The 17161-nt window shown below is 47.0% G+C and overlaps 1 protein-coding gene across 1 annotated transcript in view; it reads left to right on the forward strand.

Annotated features, from left to right (window-relative positions):
- Positions 1-17161, forward strand: part of astn1 (astrotactin 1) — a gene marked incomplete at both ends in the record, with an annotated part of 516901 nt that overhangs the window by 268526 nt on the left and 231214 nt on the right. The window contains 1 exon segment of the mRNA XM_083781951.1: positions 7339-7489. Coding sequence (XP_083638077.1) covers positions 7339-7489 — 151 coding nt within the window.

The following is a 17161-nucleotide window of genomic DNA, read 5'->3' on the forward strand; positions in this document are numbered from 1 at the left end:
GTTTTCACCCTTTGGCAAAAGGTTCATTAGAAATGGTGTTATAGGAATGTGATGTTTATTATCACCCAGTGCCGTTCCTCTTCAAAAGCAGGCTATGTAGCAAGGTTATTCAAATTCAATTTATACAAACACATAAATAATTATATAAACTTCACATTCAGGACGGTGTCCCTGTTGGTGTTTTAAGCATTATGTTATACTTTAGCTATTTAAAAAAATATCAGATCTACAAGCTCATACGAGCTTGTAGATCCGCTATTTTTGAATAAAATAAATTTGATAACGTGGTGCAAATCTTTGAATATATATTCTTTCAGATTGAATGTTTTTAACTCAAATCTTTGCTTCTGGGGGGGTGGTCCCTGGAACAACATATTTTCAGATGGGGGTCCCCGTGGCCACATACATAGATGTCCGGGGGTCTTTGACATGAAACAGGTTGAGCACCACTCACAGAAACATAGGTTTTTCAGAAATCTTATAGGATTTAGAAGAAGCCTTTTTAGAAGAAGCCTTTTTTTTTCTTAATCGACCTCAGTCCTAAACGGCTCTATATATGTATTTTATTCTTCATGCATGGCAATCTTTAGTACATATATGTGACTACATTTGACTGAGAGTCTGCCATTGGATTTATTTTTATTTTTTCATCATATGAAAGCAGGGAATCATAGCTTCACATTGACATATTGGTTGTTCAGTTTGACCCACCAGTTTTGGAGATATGGAGTTGAGAAAACAGGCTTGAAAGGTTCACTTCTGTGGTCTCTAACATTATACACCTATAGCTACATGTTTAAGCATTCATTGCCCGATACCATGTGACCTTGCTCCGATACCATGTGACCTTGCTCGAGGGGGCCATACAAAGAGAGAGGCTGAAGCCAATAAACATGTACATCTCTCTACAGTAGCTCTGAAGCAAATATAAAGAGGGCTTTGATGTGCACGCACGCACGTGTACGCACGTGCACGCACACAACACATCAGTGTGACGTGAGATTGTGGATCTGATAATTTTGAAAGGTGCCACCCAGCCCACCCTATGCTGCTTGCCCTGTTCATAAAACATCCTCAAAAAACCACTTCTTCAGACTCACATTCCCCACCTAATTCTAATCCTTTTTCCTTTCCTTTTTTTTTTGTTAGTTTTGTATCATTTGCTTAGTTTTTTTTTTTGTTAGTTAGTTCTTAAAGGACAACTTTAGCTTTTTTTCAACCAAGGTTCATGTTTTAGGTTATTAGAGAAAGTACAAGATGAGTGTTCTTTTTTAATTTCCTTTTTTTTGCTGATATCTTTCGTTTTAGGGATTTTAGCTATTTTTTTACATGGGGGGGAGGGAGCTATTTATTTATTTTATTATTTACTACAGTCCTACTAGACCCCTGAATTTACATCTGGCCACAAAAGATCACGTGAACTATAGTGAATGTGAAGGAGGAGACAGCCATACGACCTACGACACACAGTATGGCATCCCATAGCTCTACCTTCACATCCCATAGCTCTACCTTCACATCCCATAGCTCTACCTTCACATCCCATAGCTCTACCTTCACATCCCATAGCTCTACCTTCACATCCCATAGCTCTACCTTCACATCCCATAGCTCTACCTTCACATCCCATAGCTCTACCTTCACATCCCATAGCTCTACCTTCACATCCCATAGCTCTACCTTCACATCCCATAGCTCTACCTTCACATCCCATAGCTCTACCTTCACATCCCATAGCTCTACATCCCATAGCTCTACCTTCACATCCCATAGCTCTACCTTCACATCCCATAGCTCTACATCCCATAGCTCTACCTTCACATCCCATAGCTCTACCTTCACATCCCATAGCTCTACATCCCATAGCTCTACCTTCACATCCCATAGCTCTACCTTCACATCCCATAGCTCTACCTTCACATCCCATAGCTCTGCCTTCACATCCCATAGCTCTACCTTCACATCCCATAGCTCTACATCCCATAGCTCTACCTTCACATCCCATAGCTCTACCTTCACATCCCATAGCTCTGCCTTCACATCCCATAGCTCTACCTTCACATCCCATAGCTCTACCTTCACATCCCATAGCTCTACCTTAACATCCCATAGCTCTACCTTCACATCCCATAGCTCTACCTTCACATCCCATAGCTCTACATCCCATAGCTCTACCTTCACATCCCATAGCTCTACCTTCACATCCCATAGCTCTACCTTCACATCCCATAGCTCTACCTTCACATCCCATAGCTCTACCTTCACATCCCATAGCTCTACCTTCACATCCCATAGCTCTACCTTCACATCCCATAGCTCTACCTTCACATCCCATAGCTCTACCTTCACATCCCATAGCTCTACCTTCACATCCCATAGCTCTACCTTCACATCCCATAGCTCTACATCCCATAGCTCTACCTTCACATCCCATAGCTCTACCTTCACATCCCATAGCTCTACATCCCATAGCTCTACCTTCACATCCCATAGCTCTACCTTCACATCCCATAGCTCTACCTTCACATCCCATAGCTCTACCTTCACATCCCATAGCTCTACATCCCATAGCTCTACCTTCACATCCCATAGCTCTACCTTCACATCCCATAGCTCTACCTTCACATCCCATAGCTCTGCCTTCACATCCCATAGCTCTACATCCCATAGCTCTACCTTCACATCCCATAGCTCTACATCCCATAGCTCTACCTTCACATCCCATAGCTCTACCTTCACATCCCATAGCTCTACCTTCACATCCCATAGCTCTACCTTCACATCCCATAGCTCTACCTTCACATCCCATAGCTATGCCTTCACATCCCATAGCTCTACCTTCACATCCCATAGCTCTACCTTCACATCCCATAGCTCTACCTTCACATCCCATAGCTCTACCTTCACATCCCATAGCTCTGCCTTCACATCCCATAGCTCTACCTTCACATCCCATAGCTCTACCTTCACATCCCATAGCTCTACCTTCACATCCCATAGCTCTACCTTCACATCCCATAGCTCTACCTTCACATCCCATAGCTCTACCTTCACATCCCATAGCTCTACCTTCACATCCCATAGCTCTACCTTCACATCCCATAGCTCTACATCCCATAGCTCTACCTTCACATCCCATAGCTCTACCTTCACATCCCATAGCTCTACATCCCATAGCTCTACCTTCACATCCCATAGCTCTACCTTCACATCCCATAGCTCTACCTTCACATCCCATAGCTCTACCTTCACATCCCATAGCTCTACATCCCATAGCTCTACCTTCACATCCCATAGCTCTACCTTCACATCCCATAGCTCTACCTTCACATCCCATAGCTCTACCTTCACATCCCATAGCTCTGCCTTCACATCCCATAGCTCTACATCCCATAGCTCTACCTTCACATCCCATAGCTCTACATCCCATAGCTCTACCTTCACATCCCATAGCTCTACATCCCATAGCTCTACCTTCACATCCCATAGCTCTACATCCCATAGCTCTACCTTCACATCCCATAGCTCTGCCTTCACATCCCATAGCTCTACCTTCACATCCCATAGCTCTACCTTCACATCCCATAGCTCTACATCCCATAGCTCTACCTTCACATCCCATAGCTCTACCTTCACATCCCATAGCTCTACCTTCACATCCCATAGCTCTACCTTCACATCCCATAGCTCTACATCCCATAGCTCTACCTTCACATCCCATAGCTCTACATCCCATAGCTCTACCTTCACATCCCATAGCTCTACATCCCATAGCTCTGCCTTCACATCCCATAGCTCTACCTTCACATCCCATAGCTCTACATCCCATAGCTCTACCTTCACATCCCATAGCTCTACCTTCACATCCCATAGCTCTACCTTCACATCCCATAGCTCTACCTTCACATCCCATAGCTCTACCTTCACATCCCATAGCTCTACCTTCACATCCCATAGCTCTACCTTCACATCCCATAGCTCTACCTTCACATCCCATAGCTCTACCTTCACATCCCATAGCTCTGCCTTCACATCCCATAGCTCTGCCTTCACATCCCATAGCTCTGCCTTCACATCCCATAGCTCTACATCCCATAGCTCTACATCCCATAGCTCTACATCCCATAGCTCTGCCTTCACATCCCATAGCTCTACCTTCACATCCCATAGCTCTACATCCCATAGCTCTACCTTCACATCCCATAGCTCTGCCTTCACATCCCATAGCTCTACATCCCATAGCTCTACCTTCACATCCCATAGCTCTACCTTCACATCCCATAGCTCTACCTTCACATCCCATAGCTCTACCTTCACATCCCATAGCTCTACCTTCACATCCCATAGCTCTACCTTCACATCCCATAGCTCTACCTTCACATCCCATAGCTCTACCTTCACATCCCATAGCTCTACCTTCACATCCCATAGCTCTACATCCCATAGCTCTACCTTCACATCCCATAGCTCTGCCTTCACATCCCATAGCTCTACCTTCACATCCCATAGCTCTACCTTCACATCCCATAGCTCTACCTTCACATCCCATAGCTCTACCTTCACATCCCATAGCTCTACCTTCACATCCCATAGCTCTACCTTCACATCCCATAGCTCTACCTTCACATCCCATAGCTCTACCTTCACATCCCATAGCTATGCCTTCACATCCCATAGCTCTACCTTCACATCCCATAGCTATGCCTTCACATCCCATAGCTCTACCTTCACATCCCATAGCTCTACCTTCACATCCCATAGCTCTACCTTCACATCCCATAGCTCTACCTTCACATCCCATAGCTCTACCTTCACATCCCATAGCTCTACCTTCACATCCCATAGCTCTGCCTTCACATCCCATAGCTCTGCCTTCACATCCCATAGCTCTACCTTCACATCCCATAGCTCTACCTTCACATCCCATAGCTCTACCTTCACATCCCATAGCTCTACCTTCACATCCCATAGCTCTACATCCCATAGCTCTACATCCCATAGCTCTACCTTCACATCCCATAGCTCTACCTTCACATCCCATAGCTCTACCTTCACATCCCATAGCTATGCCTTAACATCCCATAGCTCTACCTTCACATCCCATAGCTATGCCTTCACATCCCATAGCTCTACCTTCACATCCCATAGCTCTACCTTAACATCCCATAGCTCTGCCTTCACATCCCATAGCTATGCCTTCACATCCCATAGCTCTACCTTCACATCCCATAGCTCTACATCCCATAGCTCTACCTTCACATCCCATAGCTATGCCTTAACATCCCATAGCTCTACCTTCACATCCCATAGCTCTACCTTCACATCCCATAGCTCTACCTTCACATCCCATAGCTCTACCTTAACATCCCATAGCTCTGCCTTCACATCCCATAGCTCTGCCTTCACATCCCATAGCTCTGCCTTCACATCCCATAGCTATGCCTTCACATCCCATAGCTCTACCTTCACATCCCATAGCTCTGCCTTCACATCCCATAGCTCTGCCTTCACATCCCATAGCTCTACCTTCACATCCCATAGCTCTACCTTCACATCCCATAGCTCTGCCTTCACATCCCATAGCTCTGCCTTCACATCCCATAGCTCTACCTTCACATCCCATAGCTCTGCCTTCACATCCCATAGCTCTACCTTCACATCCCATAGCTCTACCTTCACATCCCATAGCTCTACCTTCACATCCCATAGCTCTACCTTCACATCCCATAGCTCTACATCCCATAGCTCTACCTTCACATCCCATAGCTCTACCTTCACATCCCATAGCTCTACCTTCACATCCCATAGCTCTACATCCCATAGCTCTACCTTCACATCCCATAGCTCTACCTTCACATCCCATAGCTCTACCTTCACATCCCATAGCTCTGCCTTCACATCCCATAGCTCTACCTTCACATCCCATAGCTCTACCTTCACATCCCATAGCTCTACATCCCATAGCTCTACCTTCACATCCCATAGCTCTACATCCCATAGCTCTACCTTCACATCCCATAGCTCTACCTTCACATCCCATAGCTCTACCTTCACATCCCATAGCTCTACCTTCACATCCCATAGCTCTACATCCCATAGCTCTACCTTCACATCCCATAGCTCTACCTTCACATCCCATAGCTCTACCTTCACATCCCATAGCTCTACCTTCACATCCCATAGCTCTGCCTTCACATCCCATAGCTCTACCTTCACATCCCATAGCTCTACCTTCACATCCCATAGCTCTACCTTCACATCCCATAGCTCTACCTTCACATCCCATAGCTCTACCTTCACATCCCATAGCTCTACCTTCACATCCCATAGCTATGCCTTAACATCCCATAGCTCTACCTTCACATCCCATAGCTCTGCCTTCACATCCCATAGCTCTACCTTCACATCCCATAGCTCTACCTTCACATCCCATAGCTCTACCTTCACATCCCATAGCTCTACCTTCACATCCCATAGCTCTACCTTCACATCCCATAGCTCTACCTTCACATCCCATAGCTCTACCTTCACATCCCATAGCTCTGCCTTCACATCCCATAGCTCTACCTTCACATCCCATAGCTCTACCTTCACATCCCATAGCTCTACCTTCACATCCCATAGCTCTACCTTCACATCCCATAGCTCTACCTTCACATCCCATAGCTCTACCTTCACATCCCATAGCTATGCCTTAACATCCCATAGCTCTACCTTCACATCCCATAGCTATGCCTTCACATCCCATAGCTCTACCTTCACATCCCATAGCTCTACCTTAACATCCCATAGCTCTGCCTTCACATCCCATAGCTATGCCTTCACATCCCATAGCTCTACCTTAACATCCCATAGCTCTGCCTTCACATCCCATAGCTATGCCTTCACATCCCATAGCTCTGCCTTCACATCCCATAGCTCTACCTTCACATCCCATAGCTCTACCTTCACATCCCATAGCTCTACATCCCATAGCCTGAGCTAACGTGTTAGGTTTCTGGTCTAGAGGGGCGGGTCGCGGCTGAGATTTGGATCTCATCGATCTGTCCGTCACCCCCGGCCCCTCCTCTCCCCCCTAGTGCAGCGCTACGTCACATAATTTGGAGCGACGCCCACCCGGAAGGGTTGACTCCCACTTTTAGACCAGAACGGCAAATGCGTTCCTCCAGGCTTTCAATTTTTGCACCAACAAAAATGAAAGCCTGGTACCGAGGCTAGGCCTCCCATAGCTCTGCCTTCACATTCAGTAGATATGCTGTGATCTTCTGTGGCCTGCAGGCCATATGTATGTATTTCCTGGTGCAGTATACTAATGTTTTATATATATTTTCTTCCCAGAGAGGAGCTGATGATCAGCTCGTCCTTCGACAGCCTGGAGGTTCTGCTGGACTCCTTCGGCCCGGTCCGGGACTGCACCAAGGACAACGGGGGCTGCAGCCGCAACTTCCGCTGCATCTCCGACCGCAAGCTGGACTCCACCGGCTGTGTGGTGAGTCATGTGATACATGTTGGACTCCACCGGCTGTGTGGTGAGTCATGTGACCGCACGCTGGACTCCACCGGCTGTGTGGTGAGTCATGTGACCCAAGCTGGACTCCACCGGCTGTGTGGTGAGTCATGTGATCTATGCTGGACTCCACCGGCTGTGTGGTGAGTCATGTGACCCAAGCTGGACTCCACCGGCTGTGTGGTGAGTCATGTGATCCTGTACAGCTGCTGTACTACCTAAATACCTAAACTCATTTTTAGGGGTTAGGGCATTGTAAAAACGCTAAAATAAAGGTCAAATATTATTTTTTGTGTTGTTGGCCAAGCAGTCGCACCCCCAAGCAGTCGCACCCCCAGGCGTCAAGTTCAAGCTCCGCCTATGGCTGTGTGGTGAGCAGCGTTGTTTTTGACAGCACATTTTGATTGGGTCTTTTGAATACGTTTCTGTGACAGTGTAGTCACTACCCAGGGCAGCTTCCTTGAGTTGACAGTTTTATTTCTCCATGTGCAGGGAATTATACAAACAATAATGTCACATTACACAGGAGAGCAGATGGCTCTCCAGTCTCCACTGTCCGGACAGAGGCTATCTTCTGAGTGTTTGTGGAGGTGACTGATTTAACCTGGTGTGACCTTGATCAAGTCCATGATGCACAACAGGTGCGCAGCCACGCCCAGCTCTGAGTCCAGTTCTAGTTTGACTCAGGCCAGGTGTGACTGCTTCAATCAGTCATCCTCCACCTCACAGTTTCATTTAGTTTTTAGTCACCTGAAATGCTCTAGTGTTTAGTCTAGTTTTAGTCGACTAAATGTCATACGATTTTAATCGACTAAATCTACAGTTGATTTAGTCGACTGAAATGTGTTTTGACAGGCCTTGATGTCGTCGTAATGGCAGATTTTACACTTTGGTTGGCATGCTGAAAATAGCAGATATACAAGCTTACAAAGCGTCGCAACTTAGCATAAAACTGGATCTCTCGTCCACTATAGTCCCTTCCTATAGTCTAGTTTTTATTTGTTGACTAAATTGTCAATATATCTAGTCACAGTTTTAGTCGACAAACTCAACACTGAGTGCTGCTGAGTCATGTGACGCATGCCCTCTCTCTCTCCAGACCAGACACCGGCGGTCCGCCGTCGTTAATGTCGGCCATATTTATTCTTTTACGAGCGGAACTGCCGAAGGTGACGACGTTGTTTCCACGGCGTCTAGCAGTGCTAAAAGGAGCGAGAGGCGCTCGAGTGGAAACGTCACCTTTGGGGGTTTAATAATAGCACGACTGCCCCTCCATGGGGAGTGTAGATCCAGGGTGTGTTGGCGTCTTGTTTCTTCCTGTCCAGCAGCACCCTGCATGGTGTTCCATGGCTCGGGCTGTGCGTGGCCTTTGGTGAAACGTTTTACTTTTGCTGTCACTCCCGTATATATTTAAGCACTTAAACCCTATTATACCTGTGTGACCTAGTGACCTATGGGTCCACCCCTCGGGGGCCAATCCTTTCTGGGCAGGCCCAGTTGCTTTTTTATTTATTCTTTCCCTCTACAACAAATCTCTTTGTCAAACATAGCTGAACTACAAGGCATTTATTTGTTGCCCGTTATGCCCACACCAGATACACTATAGTGTTCACGGCAGACCAGGTAATATTCTCACTAGGGATTTCCTTTCCATTGCTGTGGTAAAATATATCGGCACGTGGGCCGTGATTAAACACTTAATCCATTCTGACCTGAGATCAGATTCATACGAGGTTTCCACTGGACACACACTGGTCTGATTAACCCATTCTGACGCGAGATCAGATTCTAAAAAATGTCAGTCGTTCTTCGAAAATAGCAGACCTACAAGCTCGTAGCGCGCCACTCGGTGGCGCGCTACGAGCTTGTAGATCTGCTATTTTTCAATAGCTAAAGCATAACATGATGCCAACACCAAAATGGGTTCCCGTTCAGAATGCGTTAAAGTCAAGTCAATTTGATTCATGGTTTTTGATTTATATACAGTAGCACATTTAACAGCATCAGCAGTCGACCCAAAGTGCTGACAGTATGACAAAAACAAAACAAGTAACTGATAATAAAATAAGTCATGTTTAGTTTCCTTTTAGCCAGTCTATACAAGCTCAACATGTACTGTAGAGCTCGCCTGTTTTCAGACGAAAAAGAAGAAAAAAAAAGTTTTGAAAAGTGAATAGTATAATGGAAAGTTTGAAAGTGGTTTAAAAGATGACACAGACTTGATTCACAACGCAGTTCAGTTCACGGCGTGGGCGTGCACGAATGAATATGTATGACCGCGTCTGTGTCTGTCTGCCAGACCTTGAGACCATTCATAATGTCAAGGACAGGAAGGCAGTTGGGCAGGTAGTTCACGCACGCCTTTGTCTCTTAACGCCAGTCTGGTGTACTTGTTCTCAAACAGGCATTTCCATTACGTCTGGCCTCGCTACGTCCTGATGTCTGAGGGAGGGGGAGGGGGGGGGGCGAGGAAATGTACCAGACAGGTTGGTTTTTTTCTCCGTATGCTGAGGGGGGAGATGTCTCCATCTGTTGAATTTTGGTTAACTTTGGAAGATTCTCAGTCCTGTCCGGTCCTGTCCTGTCCTGTCAGGATCGAGACCCCCCCCCCCCCCCCCTCTTGGTGTTTTAAGCATTATATTATGCTTTAGCTATTGAAAGATAGCAGATCTACAAGCTCATAGTTCGGCCCCTGAGTGCCGTGTTATGAACTTGTAGGTCTGCTATTTTTGAAAAATATGACTGACGACTGACATAGAAACATAGCCTTTTCAGAATACTGTCAGGATGTAGAAGACATTTTTTGAAATCTGATCTCAGGTCAGAAACATGGTATGTTCTGTCTGAGTAGCATGCAGTGGGGTGAGGATAAGGATAAGGGTCAGCTTTCATCCAGAGCTGGAGAGATGTTGTAAATAAAGAAAACAAGTTCCAAGTGTACAGACATACGTTTGATGCATAGACCTTATACATATATTCTAACTCGCTGCTAGTTTGTTTGTCTTGTTGGTGCGTGTCTATCACTGTATTTTGTTGTTGCCTGTCTGTCTGTATGTCTTATTGTTGTCGCTGCGTTGTGATGCTTCAACTGTTGGCAGATGTTTCATCATCTGGCGCCTGAGAGAGAGGGAGGGAGGGAGGGAGGGAGAGAGGGAGATAGGGAGATAGGGAGAGAGGGAGAGGGAGAGAGGGAGAGGGAGAGGGAGAGGGAGAGGGAGAGGGAGAGGGAGAGGGAGAGGGAGAGGGAGAGGGAGAGGGAGAGGGAGAGGGAGGGGGAGGGGGAGGGGGAGAGGGAGAGGGAGGGGGAGGGAGGGAGGGAGGGAGGGAGGAGAGAGGGAGGGAGGAGAGAGGGAGGGAGGAGAGAGGGAGGGAGGAGAGAGGGAGGGAGGAGAGAGGGAGGGAGGAGAGAGGGAGGAGAGAGAGAGAGAGAGAGAGAGAGAGAGAGAGAGAGAGAGAGAGAGAGAGAGAGAGAGAGAGGGGAGGGGGGGGAGGGGGAGGGGGAGGGGGGGGAGAGAGAGAAAACTATTACTATTACTTTTGGTACTTTAAAGTATATTTTGATGTCAGTTATTAATCAGTATACTGCATGTCTATATTGCAGCTTGATGCTTTTACTTAACCCATTTAAGCCTAAGGCCAATTCTAAAAACACCTCTAAATCCTGACCTAAGGTTTCTGAAAAACTTCAAATATTTATATAGCAGCATCAAAATAATTACATTTTTGAATACTGTACATAGGCCTACTGTACAGAACCCAAATAGGGGGTAAGATACCAATAGGGGTTCCCGCCCAGAATGGGTTAAGTAAAACATCCGAGTACTTTTTCCACCAACCGCAGAAAATGTAATCTGCGAGTGTGAGATGGAAACTACGTGGATCAAGAGATTATTTTTTCTCTCTTTAGTTTTTTTTGTTATTAATTTTAGCCCTGGAGTACAGGAGGACATGGCTGAGGCTTTCTGCCTGTAACCCTCTGTAATATTCGTATATAATAATAATATTCGTTGAAGATTACATGGTTTAGTGTATTTTCCTGTGAACTTTGTCCAATCATGGCTCCCCAATAATTCTTCTCTTAGGGCTGGCTTAGAAAAGGCAAATCCGTGAGAATAAGCGTGTTTTAATACAAAGACATGTTTACTCACTTCTCTTCATTTTATAATATAGGCCATTAATGTGGTGATGTTCTCACCCCATCCCTGGGGAGTGTGTGTACACAGCTTTAGTCTTAGGTGGTGCTTCTCACCCTATCCCTGGGGAGTGCACACATAGCTTTAGTCTTAGGTGTTGCTTCTCACCCTATCCCTGGGGAGTGCACATAGCTTTAGTCTTAGGTGTTGCTTCTCACCCTATCCCTGGGGAGTGTGTGTAGCTTTAGTCTTAGGTGTTGCTTCTCACCCTATCCCTGGGGAGTGCACATAGCTTTAGTCTTAGGTGTTGCTTCTCACCCTATCCCTGGGGAGTGCACAGAGTGTTAGTCTTAGGTGTTGCTTCTCACCCTATCCCTGGGGAGTGCACATAGATTTAGTCTTAGGCGTTGCTTCTCACCCTATCCCTGGGGAGTGCACACATAGATTTAGTCTTAGGTGTTGCTTCTCACCCTATCCCTGGGGAGTGCACATAGCTTTAGTCTTAGGTGTTGCTTCTCACCCTATCCCTGGGGAGTGCACATAGCTTTAGTCTTAGGTGGTGCTTCTCACCCTATCCCTGGGGAGTGCACATAGCTTTAGTCTTAGGTGTTGCTTCTCACCCTATCCCTGGGGAGTGCACATAGATTTAGTCTTAGGTGTTGCTTCTCACCCCATCCCTGGGGAGTGCACACATAGCTTTAGTCTTAGGTGTTGCTTCTCACCCTATCCCTGGGGAGTGTGTGTAGCTTTAGTCTTAGGTGTTGCTTCTCACCCTATCCCTGGGGAGTGCACACATAGCTTTAGTCTTAGGTGTTGCTTCTCACCCTATCCCTGGGGAGTGTGTGTAGCTTTAGTCTTAGGTGTTGCTTCTCACCCTATCCCTGGGGAGTGCACACATAGCTTTAGTCTTAGGTGTTGCTTCTCACCCTATCCCTGGGGAGTGCACACAGCGTTAGTCTTAGGTGTTGCTTCTCACCCTATCCCTGGGGAGTGCACATAGCTTTAGTCTTAGGTGTTGCTTCTCACCCTATCCCTGGGGAGTGCACACATAGCTTTAGTCTTAGGTGTTGCTTCTCACCCTATCCCTGGGGAGTGTGTGTAGCTTTAGTCTTAGGTGTTGCTTCTCACCCTATCCCTGGGGAGTGCACACATAGCTTTAGTCTTAGGTGTTGCTTCTCACCCTATCCCTGGGGAGTGCACACAGCTTTAGTCTTAGGTGTTGATTCTCACCCTATCCCTGGGGAGTGCACAGAGCTTTAGTCTTAGGTGTTGCTTCTCACCCTATCCCTGGGGAGTGCACATAGCTTTAGTCTTAGGTGTTGCTTCTCACCCTATCCCTGGGGAGTGCACATAGCTTTAGTCTTAGGTGTTGCTTCTCACCCTATCCCTGGGGAGTGCACATAACTTTAGTCTTAGGTGTTGCTTCTCACCCTATCCCTGGGGAGTGTGCACATAGCTTTAGTCTTAGGTGTTGCTTCTCACCCTATCCCTGGGGAGTGCACAGAGTGTTAGTCTTAGGTGTTGCTTCTCACCCTATCCCTGGGGAGTGTGCACATAGCTTTAGTCTTAGGCGTTGCTTCTCACCCTATCCCTGGGGAGTGCACACATAGATTTAGTCTTAGGTGTTGCTTCTCACCCTATCCCTGGGGAGTGCACATAGCTTTAGTCTTAGGTGTTGCTTCTCACCCTATCCCTGGGGAGTGCACATAGCTTTAGTCTTAGGTGGTGCTTCTCACCCTATCCCTGGGGAGTGCACATAGATTTAGTCTTAGGTGTTGCTTCTCACCCTATCCCTGGGGAGTGCACACATAGCTTTAGTCTTAGGTGTTGCTTCTCACCCTATCCCTGGGGAGTGTGTGTAGCTTTAGTCTTAGGTGTTGCTTCTCACCCTATCCCTGGGGAGTGCACAGAGTGTTAGTCTTAGGTGTTGCTTCTCACCCTATCCCTGGGGAGTGTGCACATAGCTTTAGTCTTAGGTGTTGCTTCTCACCCTATCCCTGGGGAGTGCACACATAGCTTTAGTCTTAGGCGTTGCTTCTCACCCTATCCCTGGGGAGTGCACAGAGCTTTAGTCTTAGGTGTTGCTTCTCACCCTATCCCTGGGGAGTGCACATAGCTTTAGTCTTAGGTGGTGCTTCTCACCCTATCCCTGGGGAGTGCACATAGATTTAGTCTTAGGTGTTGCTTCTCACCCCATCCCTGGGGAGTGCACACATAGCTTTAGTCTTAGGTGTTGCTTCTCACCCTATCCCTGGGGAGTGTGTGTAGCTTTAGTCTTAGGTGTTGCTTCTCACCCTATCCCTGGGGAGTGCACATAGCTTTAGTCTTAGGTGTTGCTTCTCACCCTATCCCTGGGGAGTGCACATAGCTTTAGTCTTAGGTGGTGCTTCTCACCCTATCCCTGGGGAGTGCACATAGATTTAGTCTTAGGTGTTGCTTCTCACCCCATCCCTGGGGAGTGCACATAGCTTTAGTCTTAGGTGTTGCTTCTCACCCCATCCCTGGGGAGTGCACACATAGCTTTAGTCTTAGGTGTTGCTTCTCACCCTATCCCTGGGGAGTGTGTGTAGCTTTAGTCTTAGGTGTTGCTTCTCACCCTATCCCTGGGGAGTGCACATAGCTTTAGTCTTAGGTGTTGCTTCTCACCCTATCCCTGGGGAGTGCACATAGCTTTAGTCTTAGGTGGTGCTTCTCACCCTATCCCTGGGGAGTGCACATAGATTTAGTCTTAGGTGTTGCTTCTCACCCCATCCCTGGGGAGTGCACACATAGCTTTAGTCTTAGGTGTTGCTTCTCACCCTATCCCTGGGGAGTGTGTGTAGCTTTAGTCTTAGGTGTTGCTTCTCACCCTATCCCTGGGGAGTGCACAGAGTGTTAGTCTTAGGTGTTGCTTCTCACCCTATCCCTGGGGAGTGTGCACATAGCTTTAGTCTTAGGCGTTGCTTCTCACCCTATCCCTGGGGAGTGCACACATAGATTTAGTCTTAGGTGTTGCTTCTCACCCTATCCCTGGGGAGTGCACATAGCTTTAGTCTTAGGTGTTGCTTCTCACCCTATCCCTGGGGAGTGCACATAGCTTTAGTCTTAGGTGTTGCTTCTCACCCTATCCCTGGGGAGTGCACATAGCTTTAGTCTTAGGTGGTGCTTCTCACCCTATCCCTGGGGAGTGCACATAGATTTAGTCTTAGGTGTTGCTTCTCACCCCATCCCTGGGGAGTGCACACATAGCTTTAGTCTTAGGTGTTGCTTCTCACCCTATCCCTGGGGAGTGTGCCCACATAACTTTAGTCTTAGGTGTTGCTTCTCACCCTATCCCTGGGGAGTGCACACACATCTTTAGTCTTAGGTGTTGCTTCTCACCCTATCCCTGGGGAGTGCACATAGCTTTAGTCTTAGGTGATGTTCTCACCCTATCCCTGGGGAGTGTGTGTAGCTTTAGTCTTAGGTGTTGCTTCTCACCCTATCCCTGGGGAGTGTGTGTAGCTTTAGTCTTAGGTGTTGCTTCTCACCCTATCCCTGGGGAGTGCACAGAGTGTTAGTCTTAGGTGTTGCTTCTCACCCTATCCCTGGGGAGTGTGCACATAGCTTTAGTCTTAGGCGTTGCTTCTCACCCTATCCCTGGGGAGTGCACACATAGATTTAGTCTTAGGTGTTGCTTCTCACCCTATCCCTGGGGAGTGCACATAGCTTTAGTCTTAGGTGTTGCTTCTCACCCTATCCCTGGGGAGTGCACATAGCTTTAGTCTTAGGTGTTGCTTCTCACCCTATCCCTGGGGAGTGCACATAGCTTTAGTCTTAGGTGGTGCTTCTCACCCTATCCCTGGGGAGTGCACATAGATTTAGTCTTAGGTGTTGCTTCTCACCCCATCCCTGGGGAGTGCACACATAGCTTTAGTCTTAGGTGTTGCTTCTCACCCTATCCCTGGGGAGTGTGTGTAGCTTTAGTCTTAGGTGTTGCTTCTCACCCTATCCCTGGGGAGTGCACACATAGCTTTAGTCTTAGGTGTTGCTTCTCACCCTATCCCTGGGGAGTGCACATAGCTTTAGTCTTAGGTGTTGCTTCTCACCCTATCCCTGGGGAGTGCACATAGCTTTAGTCTTAGGTGTTGCTTCTCACCCTATCCCTGGGGAGTGCACATAGCTTTAGTCTTAGGTGTTGCTTTCTCACCCTATCCTTGGGGTGTGCACACAGCTTTAGTCTTAGGTGTTGCTTTCTCACCCTATCCTTGGGGTGTGCACACAGCTTTAGTCTTAGGTGTTGCTTCTCACCCTATCCCTGGGGAGTGCACAGAGCTTTAGTCTTAGGTGTTGCTTCTCACCCTATCCCTGGGGAGTGTGCACATAGCTTTAGTCTTAGGTGTTGCTTATCACCCTATCCCTGGGGAGCATGCACAGAGCTTTAGTCTTAGGTGTCGGCTATCATAAATAACGTTGCAGTGATACTGATCGGCACCGGCTATAGCGCACCACACTTAAGCTCATTAGCCGTTCGGCCAGAATCCGTCTGTAAAAAAACGTATTGCTTTGCCAAAGTGTACGCTGCATTTAATAGCTGAGTTTTTAATCTATTTTTGCAGAAAGACAGTATATTTCCATCAAAGCGGAATTTGTCACCGCGCCGGTCACAGTTGAGAATTGTAATTTAATCCATTCTGACCGGGCACCCATTTTGGTGTTGGCATCATGTTATGCTTTATCTATTGAAAAATAGCAGATCTACAAGCTCATATCGCGCCACCGAGTGGCGCGATATGAGCTTGTAGGTCTGCTATTTTTGAAAAATCGAAGAACGACTGACATTTTTTAGAATCTGATCCCAGGTCAGAATGGGTTAATCAGACCAGTGTGTGTCCGTCGGAAACCTCGCATGAATCTGATCTCAGGTCAGAATGGGTTAAAACACAAAGACGCAATATGGGATATCAATAGCGAAAAAAAGCATCTATCTCTCTCTCTCTCACTCTCACATATAGCTCTCTGCATTGGTCACGTCATCTGAAAAAACCCGTTTGCCTTTGCTAATGCAATTAACCCATTCTGACCTGAGATCAGATTCATACGAGGTTTCCACTGGGACACACACTGGTCTGATGAACCCATTCTGACCTGAGATCAGATTAAAAAAATGTCAGTCGCTCTTCGATTTTTCAAAAATAGCAGACCTACAAGCTCGTATCGCGCCACTCGGTGGCGCGATATGAGCTTGTAGATCTGCTATTTTTCAATAGCTAAAGCATAACATGATGCTGACACCAAAATGGGTGCCCGTTCAGAATGGGTTAAAGCTCCAGGTCTTCTGGAAGGCCCGGTTCTGCTGTTCATTCAAAAAAAAAGAAAAAAAAGAATGCGTATAAAATCACCTCGTTTATTTCCTGCGAGCTCGTAAATGCCACAAAACCTTCTGCTGGGAGGAAAATTACATCTCTAGCTCATGCAATTAGATTCCGTTCGGGCCCAATTTATTGCTGCTGTCGGAAAACGCCGGCCTTCTATTGGCTCGTTGTCTTGGCCGGTATAGCCG

This window comes from Protomyctophum parallelum (genome assembly GCF_964188405.1).
Source record: "Protomyctophum parallelum genome assembly, chromosome: 14".
Taxonomy (NCBI): Eukaryota; Metazoa; Chordata; class Actinopteri; order Myctophiformes; family Myctophidae; genus Protomyctophum; species Protomyctophum parallelum.